Below are 26,445 nucleotides of genomic sequence, written 5' to 3' on the forward strand. Positions count from 1 at the left end.
CTTGATTCTTCCTAAGCTTTGCTAAGGTCTCCAATGGAGGAGGAGACCTTAGAACCACCACGGTTTGGTGGAGTGTTGGTCCCTATGGTCAGAATCTAGAAGGGGGGGTTGAATAGATTCTGTGTTATTTATGGCTGCTTTTTCTTCTTTCAAAATCTTTACTAAACAAATCTTGATTTTGATCAAACCTTTAAACACAAAAGGTAATTCAGAGTTATATATGCACAGCTTATCCAAAAAGATTTGATTAACACAATTAATACAAAATTCGTAAAGATTGTTTTTATCAATTACCAAGAATTTATTTAAGTTCAGTTTTTGCAGATAATGTTTTTCTTCATACAACATTAATCAAGAAACTTATACAGAATGTAAAGAGTGTAAGGGTTAAGAAAATCATGCACCAAGATATATACTGGTTCAGCCATACAAAGGCCTACATCCAGTTTCAGATTTAGATACACCTCTAAATCCAGTCAAATCCACTATTGATATTCTTTACATGCACCCTGCACAAGCAATATCCAATCAATGAATTTAACAAACAAATCTTGTCACCCGCAAGACTAACAAACCATTTCTTGAAACCACAAGAAACATATAACCCAAGAATATTGATCCCACAATATCCTACTTGAGAAAAACCTATCTCAAGATTTCTCTTTACACAACTCTTCCAGAGATTCTCAAATCTCAAGAATTAAAAACCATTCAAATAAAAACTAAAGATCAGAAAAGAGTACACCTGTTTGTGTAGATATGATCTTCAACGACTTAAACCAGTTTGAAACGAATTTTCTATAAGAACTTCATCTTCTTGAATTGATCTTGCACAATTTTTCTCAAAAGTTGATTTTCAGCAGTTGATACTTTCTTTCTTTCTTCAGAAAATCTTTTTCTCTTTTGCAGTCACGTGTATTCTGAAAAAGTCTTTTTTTTTTCTGTGTGTAATAATAATTTTTAAAGCTTCTGTTTTAATCTTAAAAACAATTATTGTGTGCAAGGAAACAGTTATTTCAGTTAATTTCGTAACAGAGATAATTTATTACCTGTTTAGGTAATCTATTACCACGAATCAGAATAACTGAATTAATTGTTTCAGAAACTGTTTTAATCTATTACCAAATAAAGTAATCGATTAATACGAGTCACAAAATAACACAAAACTCACATAGGATCAGAGGTAATCGATTACTGTAAGAGATAATCGATTAACACGATTCTTTTTCCTCTTGAAATCATCAGAATCAGTTTGGAAATCTATTACCACATATGGTAATCGATTATTCCAGATTCAATTAGTTTTTCAGCATGAGTCAGGTAATCTATTCCATAACTCAGAAAATTTCTGATGTTTTCAAGTTTTCATTTAAAGTTTCAAACACTCAGTAATATATTACTTCATGTTCTCAACAATGAATGAAATAAGAAAGTGAGTATTATGGTATTTTTGCCTACACGTTAATTACTAAATTTTAACTCACCACAAACAAACACATACAAGCCTAATCTTTTAAACAATCAATACATTATCCTTTTGACATAGGCTTAAAAATAAAGAACAACATGAACAAAACATCAAAACAAAAACTTCCAGAGAACATCTTCCAGATATAGATTCTTCAATCTTCAACAATCTCCCCCTTTTTGGTTTTGATGAGCCAAACTCTTCATGTTGACTTTCACGATCATCATGTTGTTTTGTTTAACTTGTTTGTTTGAGATTTGAACTTGAATTTGAACCTGCATACGTCTAGAACAAAAACTTCCATACAAAGCATTATGCAGTTCTATTTCCATTTCTTTCTTTTAATATATTTATGTAAATCATACAAACATAAACAATCATTTCAACAGTTTCTCATGAATTTCTCCCCCTGTTTGGCTTAACCACACCAAAAAAAATAGAGTAAACAGAGAAATAACATGATACTTATGCAACAAAAACAATAAGCACTTAATAAGAATTTCATCATATGAGCATTAAGATGTTCAGAAACATACAAATACTAAAACTATTACAAACATTAAGTCTGAAATATAAATCAAAGTATTTATGCAGAACAAATTAAAATGCAGTGCCTAAAATGTAATGCACAACTAAAGGTCTTCAGGGTAGGGTATGTTCATTGCATCCAGACGTTCTGAAATAGATTCAAAACAAGCCTTCAGCTCTTGATAATCTCTTCTCTGAGTCTCCCGGATGTCATCTAACTTTGCCAGAACAGATAACTCAAAAGAAGAAAGAGGCTTGGTCTTCAGCAGCTTCCTCTTCTTCAATCTGAACTTCAGGTTGAGACGGCTCTGTAGTCTCAGCAGTAGGAACATCTTCCTTTGCTATCCAACCTGCATCTGTTTTCACTAGCTTCATCATTTTCAGAGCTCTATCCTTGATATCATGAACATCTCTGGTGACCTCTCTTACTTCACCAGTCAAGGGAACTTTATAGAACGCCAATACCTTGCTTATGAACACAGCATATGGACACTTGCAGTCCATTAACCTCCTTGTCTTTAGCATAATATCTTCTACCACATATACCCAATCAACTTGAATATTATTCTTAAATGCTGCGAGCAGTGCCATATCTTCTTCACTAATTTGAGCGTGATTGCTCCCCCTTGCTGCCAGAATCCAAACAATTACATAATGTAGGAGTCTATCTTCAGCACGTAGACCTCCTGCATTATATGTAATCTTCCTCTTTTCTCTTCTTTTATATTCCTTATCAGCCTCCCAGGCTGAAACATCTTTCAGCAAACTCATGAAAAATGTATCTTTTCCTGTTGAGAAATTTTTCGTATTCAATTCCTTGAAAGTAGGTTTGATCCCATTTCTAGTTAATCCACCAATCTTCAAAAATACATCAACTGATAGAGTAACTTTTATTCCTTTTACTTCTGAAACCAGAGTACCATTTTCATCTCTTTCCAAATTTGCGTAAAAGACCCGAACAAGATCAGGGTAGTATAATCCACTTAACCCAACAAATTTGCTAACTCCTTGACTAGATAACAGAGTAGGAAATGTAAAACCTTGCTCTATAAGCCAAGACGAGTACAATACCTTTGGAGCCACAATGTCTTTGCAAGCAAAAGACTCATTGAAAATTTTCTCTTGAGACTTCCTTGTGAACCACGGATGAGTGTATTCTTCTTCAGGTTCTGAAAGAGAGGACTCTTTTCGCTTCCTTTTAGATGAACCTTGACCTTCCGTAGTAGGACGAGAGTAATCTCTGTTGGCAATGTGCTTTACGCGCTTTCCTTTGCCAAGACTTTCCATTTGTGGGGTTTAGGGTTAGGTTTTGAAGGGATTTTGAGAGAGAAGGGAACCAGGGGTTTCGTATGTTTTAGGTTGAAGTAAAAAGGAGAGAGGTAGTCGGAGCACTTAATCGATTATCTCGCAACTAAAACAGGGTATATATGCAAGTGAGTGAGTGAGTGGTAATCGATTAACCCGATAGGTAATCGATTATCACAGTGAGCAAGCATCAGAAACTGCATCAACGTAGCAGAGGTAGTCGATTACAGAAATTGGTAATCGATTACTGCTGTTGAGTTTTCAGCAATTTCTTCATTTCTACAAATGGTAATCGATTAACCCGATAGGTAATCGATTATCACAGAGAAATGTGTGCAGATACAGGGAAGACTGTGTTTTACGTGATTTCCTATTATGAATGCACATACATCAAGTTTAAAACAATAAGTGCATAGCAATTTCATGCATATTCATACAATCATACTTTAATTATGAGATTTAGGATAGATTGAACTCACTAATAATACCAAGATTGGTTCTTAGCTTGAAAAATCTTTCCTTTGGTAGAGGCTTTGTAAAGATGTCAGCAAGTTGATCTTTTGACATTATGAAATTGATATCACAGTCTCCTTTCTCTACATGATCTCTGATAAAGTGATGTCTAATTTCAATGTGCTTAGTTCTTGAGTGTAGAATAGGATTCCTTGAAATGTTAATTGCACTTGTGTTGTCACACTTCAGTGGTATGTGATCAATCTTCAAACCAAAGTCTTGAAGTTGATGTTTAAACCAAATTGACTGAGCACAGCAGCTTCCAGCAGCTATATACTCAGCTTCAGCAGTTGAGAGTGCTACACAAGCTTGTTTCTTGCTCTGCCACGATATGAGACATTCTCCAAATGTGTGGCATGTTCCACTTGTACTTTTCCTATCCAATTTACAACCAGCAAAATCTGAATCAGAGTAACCAGTTAAAGATGGAGAATTACCTTTAGGATACCACAATCCAACATTGATTGTGCCTTTCAAATACTTCAGTATTTTCTTTACAGCCTTCAGATGTGATTCCTTTGGTTTTGATTGGAATCTTGCACATACACATACGCTGTACATGATGTCAGGTCTGCTAGCTGTGAGATACAGAAGAGATCCAATGATCCCTCTATACATTGATTCTTCAACATCTTTTCCTGCAATATCACTATCTAGATAACAGTTAGTAGACATTGGAATATTTGATATCTTACAATTCTCCATATCAAATTTCTTTAATAGTTCTTTGCTATATTTAGTTTGATGTAGAAAAATTCCATTTTTCATTTGTTTGACTTGTAGTCCTAGGAAGAAGCTTAATTCTCCCAACATAGACATATCAAACTCTTTCTGCATATTGGAAACAAATTCTTCACAAAGAGATTGGTTAGTAGATCCAAATATTATATCATCAACATAAATCTGAATCAGCAGAATATCTTTTGATTTTCTCTTTATGAAAAGAGTTTTATCAACATTACCTCTTTGAAAGTCATGAGTTAGTAGAAACTTACTCAGCCTTTCATACCATTTCCTTGGAGCTTGTTTCAGTCCATACAAGGCTTTCTTGAGCTTGTAAACATGCTTAGGTAATTTGCAGTCAACAAAACCAGGTGGTTGAGCAACATAAACTTCTTCATCAATAAAACCATTTAAAAATGCACTTTTCACATCCATTTGATACAGTTTGAAATCAAACACACAAGCAAATGCAAGTAAAAGCCTAACAGCTTCTAATCTAGCAACTGGAGCATATGTTTCACCAAAGTCTATACCTTCTTGTTGATTATATCCTTTGGCTACTAATCTAGCTTTATTTTTAACTATAACACCTTCCTCATTTAGTTTGTTTCTGAAAACCCATTTTGTACCAATGACATTCATATTCTTATTGAAAGGAACTAAAATCCAAACATCATTTCTTTTGAATTGATTCAGTTCATCATGCATGGCCATTATCCAGAATTCATCTTTTAATGCATGTTCCACACACAATGGTTCAATTTGAGAAACAAATGCCATATCAACACTTAGAAGATTAAAAGAGTGTCTAGTAGAAACTCCCTTATTTATATCTCCAAGAATGTTGTCCAGAGATAGATCTTTTGGTTTCTTCCATTCTTTGGGTAGTGATGTGTCTTCAGATGGTGTTTTCTGCTGTTGTTCCAGTTTTTCCTCTTCTTGTGTAATACTGTCACCTATCTCATCAACACTGCCTGAGCCTAGTATTCTGCCTTTGTTGTTATCTCCATATGTTACAGATCCTCCTTCTTTTTCCTGTAATGAGATAAATTTGCTTTTATCTCCTGTCATGTGTCTTGAGCAGCCGCTGTCTAAGTACCACATTGATTGCTTTGCTCTCAAGCACATCTACAATACAAGTTATTCAAATGGATTTTGGTACCCAATTGATCTTGGGTCCTCATAATCTGAATTATGTTTGGTCATGAGACAGAGATTTGCTTCTTGATCCTCATCACTATCACTTGAAGTTATTGAGGCATTCTCTTCCCATGCTATGTATGCTTTCTTTTTCTTTGATCTGAACTTCTGTTTCGTCTCCTCATTCTTTTTCAGGTTAGGACAGTCAGCTTTCATGTGTCCAGCTTTTCCACATTCAAAACATTTGAACTTTGGAGATGAGTTTTCATTCTTCTTGAAGGATTTCTTCTGACTGGAGAATCTCTTGTTGTTGTTCTTCCTTCTCATGAACTTCCTAAATTTCTTCACCATCAGATTTAATTCTTCTTGTTCAGAACTTTCATTGCTGCTATCCTCTTCATCACTTGAGGATTCTTTTACCTTTAAGGCCAGTCCTTTTGCCTTCTTATCTTTCTGTTCTTCATCAGCAATCCTTGACAGATCCATTTCATATTCTCTTAGCTTTCCAAATAACTCTACACTTGTCATCTGAGCTAAGTTCTTTGATTCTGTAATTGCTGTGACAGTTGGTTGCCATCTTCTGTTTAATGACTTCAGGATTTTGACATTTACCTCTTCTTCCACGAAGTCTTTCCCTAATCCTTTTAGGTGGTTTATTATGTGAATGAACCTCTTTTGCATATCCATAACAGTTTCACCTTGATTCATTCTGAAGGTTTCATATTCCTGAATGAGTGTGTTCTTTCTAGCTCTTCTCACTTCTGGAGTTCCTTCATGTGTTACTTGGATTAAATCCCAAGCTTCCTTTGCTGTGGAACAAGCTGAAATTCTAAAAAATTCATCAGAATTTAGTGCAGAATGTATGATATTTAAAGCTTTTGCATCATTCTCAGCTCTTCTAATTTCACTTTGATCCCAGCTATCATAAGGTTTCTCTATTTGTTTTCCTCCCTCTATCTGAGTGGGTATTTTGTATTCTGTGATTACAGCTTGCCAAATATTTCTATGAACAGATTCCATGAAAATTTTCATTCTAACTTTCCAAAAGGGATAGTTATCTCCACAGAACAATGGGGGTCTGTTTATAGAAGCACCTTCAGCAAACGGTAATTGATTACTAGCCATCTAACCTTTCTAAAGATCTAATCTTGAATGTTTTACAAGATACAGCTCTAGATACCAATTGTTGGTCCCTATGGTCAGAATCTAGAAGGGGGGGTTGAATAGATTCTGTGTTATTTATGGCTGCTTTTTCTTCTTTCAAAATCTTTACTAAACAAATCTTGATTTTGATCAAACCTTTAAACACAAAAGGTAATTCAGAGTTATATATGCACAGCTTATCCAAAAAGATTTGATTAACACAATTAATACAAAATTCGTAAAGATTGTTTTTATCAATTACCAAGAATTTATTTAAGTTCAGTTTTTGCAGATAATGTTTTTCTTCATACAACATTAATCAAGAAACTTATACAGAATGTAAAGAGTGTAAGGGTTAAGAAAATCATGCACCAAGATATATACTGGTTCAGCCATACAAAGGCCTACATCCAGTTTCAGATTTAGATACACCTCTAAATCCAGTCAAATCCACTATTGATATTCTTTACATGCACCCTGCACAAGCAATATCCAATCAATGAATTTAACAAACAAATCTTGTCACCCGCAAGACTAACAAACCATTTCTTGAAACCACAAGAAACATATAACCCAAGAATATTGATCCCACAATATCCTACTTGAGAAAAACCTATCTCAAGATTTCTCTTTACACAACTCTTCCAGAGATTCTCAAATCTCAAGAATTAAAAACCATTCAAATAAAAACTAAAGATCAGAAAAGAGTACACCTGTTTGTGTAGATATGATCTTCAACGACTTAAACCAGTTTGAAACGAATTTTCTATAAGAACTTCATCTTCTTGAATTGATCTTGCACAATTTTTCTCAAAAGTTGATTTTCAGCAGTTGATACTTTCTTTCTTTCTTCAGAAAATCTTTTTCTCTTTTGCAGTCACGTGTATTCTGAAAAAGTCTTTTTTTTTTCTGTGTGTAATAATAATTTTTAAAGCTTCTGTTTTAATCTTAAAAACAATTATTGTGTGCAAGGAAACAGTTATTTCAGTTAATTTCGTAACAGAGATAATTTATTACCTGTTTAGGTAATCTATTACCACGAATCAGAATAACTGAATTAATTGTTTCAGAAACTGTTTTAATCTATTACCAAATAAAGTAATCGATTAATACGAGTCACAAAATAACACAAAACTCACATAGGATCAGAGGTAATCGATTACTGTAAGAGATAATCGATTAACACGATTCTTTTTCCTCTTGAAATCATCAGAATCAGTTTGGAAATCTATTACCACATATGGTAATCGATTATTCCAGATTCAATTAGTTTTTCAGCATGAGTCAGGTAATCTATTCCATAACTCAGAAAATTTCTGATGTTTTCAAGTTTTCATTTAAAGTTTCAAACACTCAGTAATATATTACTTCATGTTCTCAACAATGAATGAAATAAGAAAGTGAGTATTATGGTATTTTTGCCTACACGTTAATTACTAAATTTTAACTCACCACAAACAAACACATACAAGCCTAATCTTTTAAACAATCAATACATTATCCTTTTGACATAGGCTTAAAAATAAAGAACAACATGAACAAAACATCAAAACAAAAACTTCCAGAGAACATCTTCCAGATGTAGATTCTTCAATCTTCAACAATCTCCCCCTTTTTGGTTTTGATGAGCCAAACTCTTCATGTTGACTTTCACGATCATCATGTTGTTTTGTTTAACTTGTTTGTTTGAGATTTGAACTTGAATTTGAACCTGCATACGTCTAGAACAAAAACTTCCATACAAAGCATTATGCAGTTCTATTTCCATTTCTTTCTTTTAATATATTTATGTAAATCATACAAACATAAACAATCATTTCAACAGTTTCTCATGAATTTCTCCCCCTGTTTGGCTTAACCAAACCAAAAAAAATAGAGTAAACAGAGAAATAACATGATACTTATGCAACAAAAACAATAAGCACTTAATAAGAATTTCATCATATGAGCATTAAGATGTTCAGAAACATACAAATACTAAAACGAAAATATAGGAGTAGGAAGCTTGGAGAGCAAGCTAGCCTTAACCATGGTTCACTAGGAACCATGGTAAGGTCTAGCTAACCATCCATGGTCTAGAGGCATGGAGAGCAAGCTACTCACTTAGCTTGCTTGGTAAGCAAGCTAAGGAGAAGCTTGTGCTTCAAGCTTCTAAGCTTGAATGTGAACAAGCAATGTGAACACAAATCAAGGTGGGCGGCTCATGGACTTTATTTTACTCCAACCGGTTTTGAAAAATGTTGATTTGGTTTAGTTAGGTTCATCCAATGTGAATGGAACCTAGCTAAATCAAATCTATGAAAAATTAGGAGTAAAATGAGTCTAATATCAAAAATTTAGCCTAGGTCCATCTCTTTGTCCAATTGCTAGTAACACTCTCTAGCTTGCTAGTCACACTCTCTAGGTTGCTAATGCCACTCCCAATCCTACTACTAGAAAAATAAGAAAAGAGTATATTTCTAGATTAGGTTAAATGGAGTTAAAGTGCCCAAGTAACCTTCCCTAGAAACAATATACAATAGCTAATAAAAGGAAATAAAGTGTCTCACAAATACAAAGGCAAAAATACACCTATACAAGTATCTACTATATACAAGGTACAAGAAATCAAACTATACAATGTATGTACAATAGAGACTATGAGACTAAAAAGAGGAATCATACTCAATACTCATATTGAGCATAGCTCTAAGAAGCATCTCCTCTCTAGAAGTATCCTCTAGCCTCCTAACCATGGACCTAGTTAAAGGCCCAATGGTCTTCAAGTGTGAGCCTCCTTGGATCAACCTTCACCCTTCTTGGTCTTACCTCTTCCAAAGGGATCCTTGGGGATTAGATTTCCATCAAGAGTTTTTAGGCCATTTTCTTAACTTGGAACGGCCCGTTCCAGTTTGGGACCGGCCCGTTCCAGTAACGGTTTTAACCCACTTTTTATAAGATTAGAACATCCTGTTCTGATCTTAGAACGGCCCGTTCCAATCTTGGAACGGCCCGTTCCAATTTAGGGTTTTTGGCCTTTTGGGAGCCCCGGAACAGCCCGTTCCATCTTAAGAACGGCCCGTTCTGGACCTTGGAACATCCCGTTCCGATTTTGGAACGGCCCGTTCCTGGCCATTAAAAATAGCTTTTGGGCCTTCTAAAGTCCTGCCTTGTTGTTGGCATGCTTCGGGAGCTCATTCCCTTCATAACAGAGGTCCATGTCCTTGTTTGTATGCTCCCGGACGAAATTGGGTGTCTACATTTACATGCTTAAAATATAAATTAAGCGATTAACCCTAAAATATCTACATTATGAAGTTTATTATAACAAAAAAAGAGATAAATATGAGACATAAAAGGAACAGAAGAAGATTGACTGAAATACCTCTTGAATGAGCTTTATTGAATCTTCAAATATGGAGAAGGTGCTTTGTGGCGACCTTTCACACTATAGTATGCCTCACAGATCTCAACAAAATACAATAGGAGGGAGAAAGAAGATAGAGATGCAACACAAATCTCAAGGAATACAATAGAAGGGAGACAGATAGAGAATTTTCGTGCTCAAAGGAGTCTTATTCGAAATTTCTCTGGCCGCCCGGAGAATTGTGCCTGAGACTTCTATTTATAGGAATCAGAAGGGGGCTAGAACGGTTCATTCCAGATTCGTAATGGCCCGTTCTGGGCTAGTCCGTTATGGGTAAAATAAGAATCTGGAACGGCCCGTTCCAAAAGTGGAATAGCCCATTCTGGGTTCGAATTTTACTTACAACAAGTTGTTCCGGAATGGCCGTTCCAAACTAGGGTTTTAGGCCCATTTGATGATTTGAAATGGCCCGTTCTAGTATTAGAACGGCCCGTTCTTGGCAAGTCTGTTATGGGCAAAATAAGAACTAGAACGAACCGTTCTTAAAGTGGAACGGCCCGTTCTGGGTTCAAATCTTGCTTATAAAAAACTATTTTGGAATGGGCCATTCCGTTTTGGGAACAGCCTGTTTCGATCTTGGGAACGGCCCGTTCCAGTCTTGGAACAAATGATGGTGAGACCTAGCTAAATCAATTCCTTGGGAAAAAATGGAGGAAAACAAGCCCAATATGTAAAATTTAGCCTAGGCCCACCTCTAGCCCAATTACTAGTTACACCTACACACCTTACTATTTGTCACCCCACTTCGACTACTAAAAATATAAAAATCAATGACCCTTAATATAAGGTCAAATGGAGCAAAGGTCTCCAAGTAACATACCCTAAAATGCCAGAGGGATATCCTATAAGAAAATAAAGAAAGTGCCTCACAATTACAAAGGCAAAATTAACCTATACAAGTAACTACTATGTACAAGTATCTTACAAGGTATATACAATGGAAACTAAATGACTAAAAAGAGGAATTATACTCAATGCTCATGAAGAGCATAGGTCTAATAAGCACCTCCTTTGTAGAAGCCTCCCCTAGCCTCCTAACCATGGACCTAGTTAAAGGCCCAATGGTCTTCAAGTGTGTAGCCTCCTTGGATTGTCCTCCATCATTTATGGTGTTGGTGGGTGAGACGATATGGGTTGAAAATGAGAAAGATAGAAGGAAAGGGGTTTGTACTCTAAGTTAGATGGAGAGTCATGAATGTTTATTTGAGGCTAAGAGGTAGGAGCTTTTGTTTTCAATGGTGGAGGGTGTGTTTGTGGTTAGGTTTGTGTTTGGGTTAGAGGAGGGCCTTAGAGAGAACGTTGACTAGTGGCAAGATTTCTGAGTGGGGGCAAAACACCTGGTTCTATCTTTACTATTGATCAAGCTCAAGTAGAAGAAGATTGCAAATGTTTTGAAGATTACAAATGTATTTTATGTAGACTTTTGAAAGAAAAGAGTTCAAATTGTAATTTGTCGTATGTATTACTTTGTGAATGTTTTTCTTTGTGTGTGTTTTGTTTTGTGCATGTTTTTGTTTTGTTTTGTGCATTAGCTAGGTACTAAATCATTCTTAGTTTATGATTCTTCATTTAGAGTGATGATTGATGATATATGTTAGGTTTAAAATTGGTTTAAAGAGGACCTAGTATGAAAAAATTGAAATATTGAATTTTTACTCAAAATAATTGATTATCTCCAGTAATAAGAGATTATTTGTTGTGTTTTTCAATAACATAGAAAACCTTGCTATAACAATTGATTATCTATCCAAATAATCGATTATTTCAATGAACCTATGGAATAATTGATTAAAGTGTTCTTCATGGATTTCCAAATTTGCAAAGAACAAAGTAATCACTTATTCATAACAATATCAATTATTTTTGTCATAAAAATCTATATAACATTTTTCTTTCTCAAAACTTGAAGAAGAATGAAAACTTTACGAAATGGATCATTGAGTGAGATTTGAGAAAAGTGTTTTCTTGAAGAGATGTTTGAAACCCTTTGTGGGAACCTTTAACATGAATCAAGAGAGTTAATTGTCATCATCATCTACTTGAAGGCTTATGGCTAAGTGGTTTGTTCTTCATACACTTGTGCATGTTGTTTTGTACTTTAGGTGATATCTTTTCTTAATCTTTTTTATTTCTTGAGTACGTTTCTCAATAAAGATATGTATGATTGTAAAACTTCAAGAAGTAATTTCTTTAATTTGTTGAAGTGTTTTACATGTGGTTTATGATTGTAAAACATTAAAAATTAAAAAATAGTGGAAATCTCAATCGAGTTGCTTAGGGACTAGAGTGGAAGTGACTGAACCAGTATATATTATTGAAGTGTTTCATGTATCTTGAATATTGCATGCATGGTAATTAAAATTTGGGTTGCATTAATAAGTGATTTCAACAATCCATTGCATTTTGGTTAAAATCAATTGGTTCAATTGGAAAGTCTTTGGAATAGCTTTTATCCATGGATAATTAATAAGAATTTTTAAAATCCAATTCTCCCCCATCTTGGATCAACCATCTTCTCTAACGATTGGTATCTAGAGCTGGTTCTTGAAAATTAATGCTTATTTTGTAAAATGATTGGAAACAATTTAACTTATCTTGAAGGTGTTTCAATACATAGATCTCATGTTTTCAATGGTAAAAATTATGTATTGAAAAATTAGAATAAAAATTTTAATTGAAGCAATTGAAAAGTCATTTGGGATGCTATTGAAAATAGACCCTATATACCTATGAATGAAGAAAAAGGTGAGAAAATAAAGAATACAATCACCACAAAATTCACCACAATCCATTTTTGTATTATTAAACAGAAAATGAACAAGAACCACCAAACATGGCATGAAGAACGTAATATGCACACAACCAAATTATAATATTCAATAAAATCCATTTTCATACCAAAGAGCATGAGAAGTATCAAATACACACTATAGCACAATGGTTGAATGAAAAGAAATATGAAGGGCGCACTTCCTTCCAACTTTGAATAATATAAGAAATTATTGATAATCATATATCACATGTTCCCTAACTAATCTATACATAACATGTAATCAATTGTTATTAATTAATTCTCATAAATGAAATTTTTTTAATATATATCATACAGTAATTAATTAAAAATATAATTGGTAGTCCTTAATTATCTAATAATTTTTTATACACTCATAAGGCAAACATGAGTGCTACAAAGCTAGGACTCCAAATTTTATGCCAGAGCTAGAGGTTGAGACTTTAATTCATTGACAAATGAGAGATTCGAATTTAATCTTCATGCATGAATAGGTGGCTTTTGCTAATGTTTATGTTATGTACTAGGCAAGAGAAATGGAACATTTGCTAGAGATTAGAGTATATGAAATCTCGGATAAAGTTTTCTAGAGTTCTTTCACTTTAAATACAAGTATTGTTGATAGTAGTAGTACTAATTTTGCTATTGATGCAAGGCCCAAACGTGGGATGATTTCATACACTAATATATCTCAACATTGTCTTTTCATTGCTTATGTCAAATAATGAGTAGGTTTGTCAGAAGTTTGTTATTCTCCTTTTTCATTACTGTAAGAGAATGGTTTCTCTATTTATAGAAAAGGAAAACTAATATAAAGGAAATGAAAAATTTTGCAGTAAAAATTATCTATTCCTCTCTTAAATCTCTAGAGATTTTATTCCACTTTACAAATCAAGAATCCATAGATTGTGGCCCTTAACAATTGTCACTTGCTTGAACTTTTGCCTTTAGGCATTTTATTCTAACTTCTTAAAAGTCATTTGTTTTAAATTAATTGACAATATTCTTGAAAATCTATAGATAAGATCTGTAGTTTTTCATATTTGTAACAAAGGTTACAAATTTTATTTCCAAATATAAAACATTCATCATTAGGAATATAATAACTTCAGTATTTTCATCTAAGAATAAAATAACGTTTATAGTTTCATGTTTTTATTCCCAATAAAGGAGATAAGTTATTCACATAATGGGACTAATAAAACATTCATTTTTATTCATTTTAAATTCCTTCATTACCCATCTTCATAAAACCATTCTCAACTTTAATTTTTATTCATTTTGATTTACTTCATACCCATCTTCATAAAACCATTCTCATCACTAACAAAACACTTATTTTAAATACCTAAGAATGTCATTCTCTATCATTATATTACTAAAAATATTATTCTTGAAAATGAAAATTGATATCTTGAAACAAACGCCCTAAGGGATTGTGGCCTCTAGCATTTGGCTAGAAGAGCCACCTAATGGATAACTGAGATGTTAGCTTTCATTTCAATGATAAATTAATACAGTAATAATTAATCAAATAAGTAACTTGTCCCCAATTTTTGTTTTCAACCGATGTATCAGACATATTTTCTTTGGTGATTCTGACAACAGGATATTTTGCAATGATGCATTAAAACATATAATTACATGGAAAAACATTAAATGAATGAAACCACCAAATACACTACTCATGAAACTCTTAAAAGAATGTTTGATAAGTATGCGCCTTCGGGATATGATGGATCAATAGGATGATCACAAGCTGCTCCAGCCTGTCTAAGAACAGTGATTTTCCTACCTGCCATAGATGCTGCACCCTAATAAAAAAAAATGGGAATATTTTATTAACTTAGAACTTGGAATAGGAAGAGTAATAATTCAAAAACTTACCAGCACAAATAATTGTGCACGTGTTATCAAAAACTTTCAAGTACTATGGTGGTGAATACCCAAAATTGGGTAGAAAATGTGAGAATGGTACAACATTTTTTCTTATTATATTTATAATATTAATTTTGTAGAACAAATTTAAACTTCATCGATTGTCGACATGAAGTATAACATTATCAGGCCTGTGTAAGCATTTTGCAATGGTTGGATGATGACAACATATAAAATTTAAATCCTTTTATATATTCACATATCCCAAAACAATATACGTTTCTCAACAAAACAAAACTATATTTTTAATCTAACACATTAAGAAAGTGATCATAAAAAACTTGCGAAAATTATATATATAATTGATTATTGTTACAATCAATTATAATCATAATCATTTTTATTTAGATATTTTTACTCAAATATTTTAAGATAATCTATCTCATTTCAATAGTATAAAATAATTACTTTTGCATAGTAAATTAAGTAAAAAGGATGTCTAGTTACTTATTTATATTAATAATATTTGTAATTCCTTTTTACATTAAAACTTGTTGAAATATTTATTTCTTTCATATATTGTCATCAATTTTTCATTCATAAAAATTAAATAAAATTTGCACAATTTTCCATGAATATGAAAATATGTAAACATAAATTACTTTTAGGATAGTTAAATAAAAATAATATTTCATGTTTTTTTTTTCCATCAAAATTACAATAACGACATAAGGATTTAAGATTTTATACATTTTACAATTTAAGATCTTATACATTTTACATGAATCCCTCATCGACCGACCCTAATGACAAGAAATATTTCATTTGAATAATATACCGAATTTTTTAAAATAAAAGAGATTATTCAAGAAATATCACAAAATGCAACAAGTTATTAACAAACAAAAATTTGAGTGTTAAATATAAAATTCACAATATAAATATCAACAATAACATAGATATAAAATAAAAGTTACTATTAGATTTTCTTACACTACCAGCTTGAAATTAGAAATATATATATATATAGCAAAAATGTATAGTTTACAATAAAAGCTTTAAAAATTTCACCTCGAAAATAACTATTGGAATAATCTAATTTTTGCTAGTGTCCCTCCCAAACATAGTGCATTTCTTCTCTTTAAAAGGGAGAAAATTAGGTCCAATGTGTTTGCAGAAAAACTCAAAAAAACGAAACTTCAATTTTACAAAAGAAAACGGAGGAAAATAGCTTTCAGGAGAAGAAAAAAAGCTAATTGAAGTAACTTTTAAATAAAACAATCAAACAGTTTTTACCTTATTTTGAAAACTTTTATTTTGAACTTTAACTTTAAAATGACTTTACATTCTAAGAAATGAGGAGGGATCCGTTTAATTCAGGAGTAAGTCAACCTAGACTTATTTTGTTAAACTCATGTTTTACATCAAATTTCAACGTTGAATTTAAAGTTCTTAATGTATAAATCAAATCTGCAAATTTTTAAAAAATTTGAAAATCATTTAATACTTCGTTTCGTTAATTCAAATCAATGTATAAAATGATTTTATGATCATCCGTCAATTTGAATTAATAAAATGAAGAATCAAATGATTTTCAAATTTTTTAAAAATTTGCATATTTGATCTATGTATTAAAAACTTTAAATTGAAATTTGATGTAAAGTATGAGTTATTGAACTTACTCCTGAAGTAAACAAATTCTTCCTCTTGAAAAATATTTTTTATATATATTTTTTATTATTAAACAAACATTACATATTTCACTGAACATTTTCTTTTGTTATTCAAAATTATCCACTATCTCCTGCTAAAGCAAGAACAAAAACTATGATTATTAAACTCATGACCTATCAGAAATTATTTAAAATAAAATAATTCTTGGCGGATGAATCTCAGGTTAGATATAAAGTATATAGGCTATACCTGAAGTATACGCAGGAATATCCCACTTTGGGTCACAGCTCCAGAACAGGAACAGGTCATCAGAAGACCACCTCTTTTAGTAAGTTGCATGGCGAGCGAATTCAAATTCCTGTACATACCAGATGCACTGTGTAGAACCTGTAAGATAATAAAAACATTCAGACAGAAAAAGTAACAATGGTCCTCCAAATTGCAAAATTTTTTAGAACCACCAGCTCATACAAAAATTTGCAAGATTTATACTGATGTAATTTCTTTCAATTCCAAGTACATTTAAGTAAAGCACTGTTTGCATATGATAGGCCACTGAAGGTTTGTCTCACAAATAAAGATTGTTTGGTTATAACTTATAAGAAAACAGTTAATTTCTACATGTCATTGGAAAAACGCATAACTAGTTCCATAAAGATTGGAAGAAACAATGAAAATACACCACCATAACTAAGTCATAGATGAGCGAATATGCAAACTATCCTAACTAAAATGCATAAATAAAATGAAATGCAACACATAAAACAGCTCACTTAAGATTTGTTTTTCCTTAAAGATTGTTTTTTTTCCAAAAGATATAAATAGGAAGGGTAGTGGGATGGAAGGGAGACATTGTTTTTTGTAAATTCACCATTAGCTCTTTTTGAAGGGGAAATCCTTTGTGAAGGAGAAACCCTTGGAAGAGAGTTACCTCTACTATTCTTTGTTCTTTTGCAATCAAGAAATAAAATCTTTCTTTTCTTTCTCATTCCAATTCTTGGTTCCTAACTGGCACTCAATTTAAACTAACCGAATTCAGAAAAACAGAAGTACAGGCAGCAAATCAAGAATGTTTTTGCAAACGAGCAATCTCAATCAACTCTAATTAGAAGCTAATTTTCCATAATCAAAGCCTAGTTCACTCATCTCACCTTACTCAAATGTTTAAGGATAGAGCATCACTCGAATTGATCATTTTCTTTCCTTTTACTTTGTTTTATACATTTTAAGAAATTTAAATTATTCCAAAAATTAAAATATAATTGGAATAATGATGAGCTTCTATAAATAAAGTGTAGTACACATAAGGAAATTAATTTGCAAATATTTGCAATTAATTCTGCTCGTGCTAATAGATTTAGTTCATATCTTCGAAGCTTGGTGCATAAATCTTATATGCTCCAACTTGAGAGGGACTGAGAAAGTGTTAGAAAAGTTATTATATTGGGATATATTTTTGTAAGAAAAGCTGTTTCTAGGTGGTATATGATTATCCTAGCTGATAGTTGTGCATGAACTGTTCTCTTTTTCTCTTTCCTCGTAGAACACTATAATATTTATACAAAGCAGCTGAGTGCGTGAGACACTCAAGCTTTTGCATCACATTTTCAAATCTTTAAACTGTAACTCTTATTACTTCAAATCTGAATGTTTATTTTGTAATTTGTTTTCCATGAGCGGGATTAAGCTTCAATATTCTACTTCTAGCTAATTAGTAAACTGAAAACTAGCAATGGAAGTACCACTTCAAATCGCTACATTCATTAAGAAATGTTTATAAAACAACTATATTTAATCACTTCTAAATGGAAACAGTTTTATGACAGTTAAAAAATTTGGGGAATAAAAAGGATATTTAAGTCGTAGCATTAGACCCATATATGTGAACATTTTCAAGAAAAAGATCCCTAAAGCAAGTCATTGAGAAATCATTGGTTGGCCTAGTGGTGGGGGGACTCAAGTAGGATGCATAGGATCTAAAGTTCGAATCTTGGTACTATCATTGTAATTCCGACAGATAAAATAAAAATAAAAAACAAAAAAGCAAGTCATTGAGAATTTACAAAACTAATGATAACAATTGTTAGATCAAAGAAGCAACCTGTTACACTTAAAAGCCCACTCCCAAACATACAAAGTCACATACACATACAAGTACAATCACGTTACCCAACTTTTTAACATTAGTTAATTACATATCATTATGGGGCATACAAGAAAATGAAAGAGAAAAAATAAACCAAAAACACAAACCATATCATAAACAAGCAATGAACAACCCCCATTACAGGGAACACATCCATTCATACTATGTAAAAAGACATGGTTTAAATTTTCTTATAAAGAATCATTTTGCTAAGAGTAGGCTGTTTGTAATTTACATATTTTACATATGCATATCAGAGGGTAGGATTAGCATATTCATTTGCATCCACAAGCATTTGATTCAATAAACCCAACTCAAGCTAAAAGCTTAAAACCAATTTACATCACTTTGACCTCTAACTCTCTTCTTTTGTTGCCTAAAGCAAAGTGTCACATTATGCTGTAACATAACTATATGTATGCTGCCATAATTAATACCTTTTTTGTTGGTGCAAGTTTAGGAGGATCAATGATGACAATATCCCAGGATTCATTTCTCAAGATAGCACCCTTCATAAATTCAGATGCATCTTCTCTCAAAAAGGATATTTTCCCCGGATCAATGTTGTTGAGTACAACATTTTCTTTAGCTAGCTCCAAAGCTAGCAGTGATGTGTCAATACCTAACAAAGATATTCACATAATCAGACTTATTAAATCAGTTCAGTAGTCACAACAAACATTTAATACTGATCAGATAAACTATCCCAGTATACATTTCTTTCCAGCAAAGAATTTTTAAGAGATCATTATAATGTAAACTCAAGAAAATTCTCTATTGTTCTTGATGAATCTCAAAGCTACTTTTAGGGAGTCAGTAATTTAAGCCAGGAAAAAGAAATTCACCTAAGTTAAAAAAATCCTATTAGTGGTGATACATTACAAAATAGTTCTCAAGCTATTATGACTAACTGGGCTTGGCCAATTTTTCTTTTATTAGTCTTTATTTTCATAGAATGAATGTAGAGGGAGAGTAATCAGACTAACAATAATGAAATGAGCTAGTCATTCCCACTCTTAATTTTTCATTCCCATTCTTAATTTTCTCTAGAAACCAGGATCAGTCAAGCTGAGTATATATAAAAATGAATTTAGTAGAGTAATGCCAGTGCCATTCATAGGGTCACATCGAAATGCAAGCTCTAAGCCTTTCAGATCAAAGTCCACGCACAATAGCTGTAGATTCTTGCCTGATTAATAAGTTTAACTGTCTTAAATTTTTGTAATACATTTAATCCCAAATTCGGATAATGTACCAGTGACATTTAGACAGTTGAACAACCAAATTATCTACACTATTATGATGCTAATCATAAACAATGATAACTAATAAAAGAAATATGAGAATTCACAACATATAACGTACCAGTGACATTTAGAGCACCTCCACGCACTGCATTTAGAGAAAAACCCCCACTATAGCAGCAAAGATCAAGAACCTTTTGCCCATCTGAAATTCTTGATATAAACTGACGATTCTCGCGCTGATCAGCATAGAACCCCGTCTTCTGGCCATTCAGTGAAATTGTGTAAACAATTCCATTTTCCACAATCTGACAGATGGGAACAACATTCCCCAAAATCAGCAAATTAGTAAATTTCATATCTGCGTGAGTGTAATTCCAACCCAACAAAATTTTGACTGGGCTATTAGTAGTACATACCCCCACACAGAGGGAGAGAGAGGGGAAAAAAGGTTTTAATAAGTGAAGACGCAGGCAATATATTTTTATGTGACTAAAACACATCTTAAGGTGCAAAATATATATTTGATGTGCATAATGTAAGAATAACAAAAGATTAAATTATTTTCATTCACAAAATAAAATTCCAGCGTGTTTTCACTTTTCAGCAAAGACACATCACAGTTAACCTTATGGAGCACTTCTCATTTATTGAAGCTATTTATCTAGTGCAACACATCAATCTGACAACAAACAAGAAATATATAGGTTATGTTTCTTTCAAAGTATCAAAAAGTTCCCAGGAGTGTGCACTTGGGAATATCACTTTAAAAATTCCTGTGTATTCACTTTTTACCAAAGACACATCTCAGTTAACCTTATGGAGTACTTATTCTTTATTGAAGCTATTTATCTAGTGCCGGACATCAATTTGATAACAAACAAGAAATATATAGATTATGTTTCTTTCTTCAAGGTATCAAAAAGGATTCCCATGAATGTACAATTGTGAATATCATATTCCCATGAAAAACATTCTAAATAACTGTTGACTGATTGACTCCAAGGAATATAAAATATGTCCATTTGTCATACTTCATATTCCCATGGTGAAAGGTGGGTATCTTATATTCTCATAGGAACGGAAGTTACTTTCTATGTTAACTACCTATCCCCACTTTTCGCTTTTTTTTTTTTTTCAATTTTTTTAATAAAATGATTTCTAATTTTTTTTATGACATTACATGTCAACCAAACATGTTAATAGAAATAGCTAGAGAATAGAAACTACACTAGGGTTACTCTAAGAAAGATATTTCTCATTCCATACCCAAATTCGTACAACCAGTCTTCATTAATACCTCTTGAAAGGAAATACAAGGCTTAATTATTGAATGAAAAGCAATTCAAAAACTAAAGCCCATTTTACAATAGTCCGTCAGCCTCCTAGATATAATTAGCCAACCAACTGGATTGTTGAACATTTCATTTGGCCTTTGAGGCACTGGCCTGTTCTGTTTTGTAACAATACCCATTCAAACAGGACCTTGTCCTCAAGGTCATTGGAATCAAAACAAATGCCACGGATCGATGCCAACGTGGCATTTCCAAATGCATTTGTGTTTGTTGTGGACAGTGTAGATGAACGTTGGGGGAGCGTGTTCTCATTAACAACAGGGTGATCAACATAGAATTGAGCGCTATGTAATCAACATAGAATCTCCAGGTATCGTCCTTTTTAACAAGTAAAACGGGTGAGAAAAAAGGACTAGTACTAGGTTTAATCATCCCATCCTTCAACATTTCAACAATGAGATTGGTAATAATGGTTTTTTGAGAGTGAGGATAACAGTATGGTTTAACATTCACTGGGGTGGAATTTGGTAAGAGAGGAATGTGATGATCATGAGGACGGTTTACAGGTAGGCCTTTAGGTTTCTGGAAAGCACGTTGATAAGTGTGAAGTAGGGATTAGATTTCAAGAATATGATGGTAAAGTGGAGAAAGGTCCAAGTTAGGTGGAAGGTGGGTTTCATCATCCAATTTGGAAACAAAGCAAAGATGCATGTCAGCAATTGAATCCTAATAAATATAATGACATAGCTAGTGAAATGAGGCTAAAGGGAAAAAGATTCACCAATAAGGGGAAAAAGATACAAGGTTTTCTCAAATTTTTTAAATCGTATATTTTCTCTGCCACGAAAACTGCCATGCTGCTCCACTCCAATGCGATACACCTGCTTCAACCACTATTTGACACCGCTCCGCTCCAGGCTCAATGTATCAGCATGGAGCCGCCCGCTCCGTTGCACTGCAATAGCAGCCACTATTGACAACTATTTTGTTGAACATTTCCTAGCCTAGGCATAATATTCTTAAGAATGTGATTCTTCGGGAATGCAATATTATGCATTGAAACAAACACCCTCGTGAAGAAAATAATAATATTGTCTAAGCAGGATACCTTTCCTTTACCAAGTTCAATGTCAGGCCTAGTCTTTCCCAAACAGCAACAACATAACACAACACAACATCAAGGACAAGGACACGTAAGTTAAAAAAAATAAAACTGTATCGTTGATGAATCATCGCTTACCTTTGTTCTTTCAGGACATGTAGATGAACATACTTCCTTTAAATTTGATACATTAACTCCATCTTCCTTTAAAATATCAACAGATGGCCTCCATTTTATATGATTGATATAGTTGATTTTCATGATGCATGCCTCGATCTCTGATTTGTATTTCTCAACCCAAGCAGCAGATGACGCTACAACAGCTACATCTCCAAAGACGTCAATTATCAATCCTGATAATCTGTAGGGAACCAGTGCAACCCAATTCAAAATCATGAAATCTTAATGGGGCCTACTTAGTATTTGATGTTGTACACTTGTACAAGACATTAAAAAGAGATATATGTAACCATCTGACAAAACATGTATCAGATATTAAAATTATAGTATTGTTGATAGTACAATGCATTATAGTATTGTTTTGGTAGCACAATGGATCAAAGACATTCTCGACTCGTTAACTATTTTCCAAGAAAGCAATGATCTAATTAAGATATATTAATTTAAAAAATGATGGCTACCCAAAATGGTGAATGTTAGGCATGCACATAAGGATTATTAAAGAGTAGAATGTGCATCATTAATGAAATAAAATTCTAATAAACCACACACAGATGAGAATCACTCAAAAAAAAACAAGAAACAAAGGATAGAAGAATGTAGAACTTCAAGGGTCTGTACCTCCCTTTCCCAAGGCCCCAAAACACACCCATGACTCCCTGGCTCCCTACTATCTCCCCTAACTTTCCCTCCCTTTTATCCCTGCCTCTCTAATCATTTTCCCTTCCTTCCTGTACACCTCACCACATAGGCAAGGTTGTTAGAGTTCAAATCCATCTTCTGCCCCTTACTCATATTTGTATAGCATATATGAGTGCCTGACACGGTATTTTAAAGTTGACAAACTGAAACATAAAGAAGAAAAGTTCAAAGCCTTCATCTCCCACCTGTCACCTTCACTATTGATTAGACGATATGCATTTGTGTGGACTGATGGAAGACCCAACCTTCTACGCAATTCAACAGCTGCATCAACTCTTGTTTCAATCAGCTTCTCCATATTCAATGCACAAGATGAATCACTGTATCATCAAGAATTAAAGATCAAAGGTCCGGTAATGCCATGTGGAAAAGCAATTTTAAGAACTATTTTTGTTATTTGGGAATTATTATGTTATTCTTATAAAATTTGGGAAAATATGTTCTTGGGTAAATATTATCATGTTAAGATTTTTTGTTTGATCGGGATTTCATATCTTAAGAAATTCACATTTTGATTATGATGTCATATTTTCCTAGGATTTATCCAATATATTCTTTTTTCTATGGGTTATAAATACTCTTTAGGCTTTAGGTAGTAGTACATGATTGGAAAGCTTTCAGCATAATAATGATTTGTTTCCACTTCTTTAGAGAATATCTTAACTTGAGTCAGAGAAACACTCTCGGCTAGTCCTACATTGTTTGTCAATCTTAAGCTAAAATAGAAAGGAATGAATACTTATAGATATAATATACAAACCTGTTAGCCTCATCTTCAAGCTGCATGAGCCGAACACAGAACATGGAAACTGAGTTGTACATGCCCCATCCAATTGGTCTCTCAGTCCCATCTGCTACCACAACAATATCTCCAGTCTTAGGTGGCGGCCTCCCAATTATTCTATCAACAGCTCCACTGTACACCATTGGGTTTCCATCCTTAAAGAGTTGTGTCTTCCCCTTTTTTAGTACAACCTTTGCAACACCTACCAAACCCAAACTATTCATAAAATAATTCAGTGAGTTTAAAAGAATATGACTTTCCGATGTATGACTTTGCAAGTACTTATGTATATTGAAAACACATAGATGAAGCCACTAGTCAAAACAGCCAGACAATTGCCACTGACATATGACATTTTAACTTAAAATGCAATGGGCAAAATACAGGGGCAACGAGGATTTCAAACATATATACCAGGCCTTGATCCAAAAGCTAAAGTCAAAGCTAACAATCTAATTGAACTAAGCCATAGAACCCGTTGCTTCTTTCGTAAAGCATGCATGATTAACAAATAATCACTCTTTAAAAAATCTTAATTTGTTTCATGAGCTTGAAGACAATAGTAACACTTTTGAACCCATAAGTAACAGCATAAACTTGTCTGCAACTGTAATTTCAGCTGCATCAACAACATTTGACCGTAATTTTGACAAGTTCGATAACAACATTTGATAACTGAACTAGCGAAGCACACCATGCCCTACATCGCAAAACCCCACAAGTGTCCAACAACAACAACAACAACCCAGAGCCTTTTCCATCGTCTTCACCAAACTTCCACTTACTTTTACAGTTAATGCGCATACAAATTACAAACACGGCACCACAACGGTGTTCATCCACGAATTGCTATAGTTTTTACCACCAACATTGGCAGCACACGAGCAAAAATAAAAATTTAAAGGCTAAAACTAACGCTTGGACTCAACCTACACTAATCTCTGAAATTTGATCCATGGAAATAAATAGTTCGTGTGGAATATGTAAGGAAGCGAATGAGGAGGAACATAAAACAGTGAGAGAGAGAGAGAGAGGAAAGTGACACCTTTGGGTTGAAGGAGAGCAACTTGTTGAAGGGTGGTTGTGGAAGCTGGCAAAGAACAAACTGAGAGAGACTTCATTAGCAGCGTTGGCAGCTGCTTCATTTCTTCTTCTTTCTTCTGAGAGCACAAGGAGGGAGGTTTGCGCTGCCTATATTTACGTTACCCCAATGCACTCTCACCCAAATGTTTTCCGGTACTAATTACGGGAATTTAAATCAGAAAATAAAATAGTATGTGATAAAGTGTAAAAGTTGAATGTTAATTCTATATAACTAAAACTTATAAATTATATATAAAAATAAATATTATATTAAAATGTATAAATTATATTTAAAATTTGAATATATAGATATTTTTAAATATATAAATTTTATTTTAAATTTATAATAGATTTTCATATAATATAAAGTTATTTTTTAATTAATAATAATTTATTTTAAAATGTTAAAATTTAATTTAATGTTAAATATGATAAGTAGTTAAATCAATCTTTAAAAATATTTTTATTAAATAGAAGTTTTCAAAAACATACTTGCACTTAGAAGTCCCTAAACACATTCTCGCGCAACATAATCTTTTGTATTCGATTCTAGTGGTTGGAGGAAAGAGATTCAGTTATTAGAAGTATGGGAACTTAAGTTCAATTCTCATTACTATAGGTGTTAAATCGGTCTGGTTGACTCAGTCATGCCTAACCTACACAGGTCAAATGTTATTTTATGTTAATTGAATTGCCTTGTACTTTTTTCGATTCTCATTACTAGAGGTTTTTATATTGGGGCATTTTTCATACTTATTTTACTTATTCCCCTTATTCCTCTTTTCTCTTTGTTTTAGCCTAAAAATCCTTCTCTTATCCTATCTTTACATTGGCCGCATTACAAGCCAATACAGTCCTTTTTATCTTTAATAACATGTGTTTCAAGTTGTTGAAATGAGAGGTTTGTCAAAGTTTGGTAGTACTAGTATAACATGATGTACTTGAGTGTAAACACAAACTTAAACACTTGAGAGATGAGAGTAAACATTATCTTGTGAGGGTTCTATCATTTTTAGGTCATTCTTTGATTTGACTTGTCACCTTGCTTGCTTTTAATGATTGTATTTGTGTTCACGAGTTGGTGTTTTTCCTTAATGCATTGAATGTTGTATTCTTTCTTCTTCTTATACATTTTGAGGTTAGTAGAAATACACACAGAGGGGGGGTTAAATGTGTGTGTTTGGATTCGAAGGAAAATTTTAGAGTTATTTTGCAAGAATACTTTTGGTTGGCAAACTTACGCAGACTTTTCTGTCTAATGATTTTTGATGGAAAGAGTAGGAGGAGTGAAGATTTGTAACTCCTCCAAAGCTCCTTCTAAGTTCGGATCAACTTCAATG

At 33.0% G+C, this 26,445-nt stretch overlaps 1 protein-coding gene across 2 annotated transcripts; it reads right to left on the reverse strand.

Annotated features, from left to right (window-relative positions):
- Positions 1–14,514: 14,514 nt before the first annotated feature.
- On the reverse strand, positions 14,515–25,252 carry LOC109808804 (S-adenosyl-L-methionine-dependent methyltransferases superfamily protein). 2 transcript variants are annotated; one of them, XM_020371947.3, is made up of 8 exons: positions 25,068–25,252; positions 23,999–24,224; positions 23,424–23,558; positions 22,495–22,717; positions 20,081–20,267; positions 19,153–19,337; positions 16,819–16,956; positions 14,515–14,831 (listed from the first exon to the last, which is right to left on the reverse strand). In XM_020371947.3, the coding sequence occupies exons 1-8, from the start codon at positions 25,165–25,167 to the stop codon at positions 14,703–14,705; spliced, it is 1,323 nt and encodes a 440-aa protein (XP_020227536.2). In that variant the 5' UTR covers positions 25,168–25,252; the 3' UTR covers positions 14,515–14,702. The 2 variants fall into 2 exon arrangements, with proteins under 2 accessions (XP_020227536.2, XP_082918461.1); XM_083062335.1 differs by having other exon boundaries at positions 23,999–24,238; positions 25,068–25,224.
- Between the last annotated feature and the right edge of the window lie 1,193 nt (positions 25,253–26,445).

This window comes from Cajanus cajan, chromosome 8 (genome assembly GCF_000230855.2).
Source record: "Cajanus cajan strain Asha chromosome 8, NIPB_CcT2T_4, whole genome shotgun sequence".
Classification (NCBI taxonomy): Eukaryota; Viridiplantae; Streptophyta; class Magnoliopsida; order Fabales; family Fabaceae; genus Cajanus; species Cajanus cajan.

Bases quoted from the DNA above. Each gene is read 5' to 3' on its own strand.
- LOC109808804 (XM_020371947.3), bottom strand. From the start codon at position 25,167: ATGAAGCAGCTGCCAACGCTGCTAATGAAGTCTCTCTCAGTTTGTTCT. The intron at 20,268-22,494 runs GTAAGCGATGAT...CCCATCTGTCAG, and splicing joins CATGTCCTGAAAGAACAAAG to ATTGTGGAAAATGGAATTGT. The intron at 19,338-20,080 runs GTACGTTATATG...TATCTTTGTTAG, and splicing joins AGGTGCTCTAAATGTCACTG to GTATTGACACATCACTGCTA.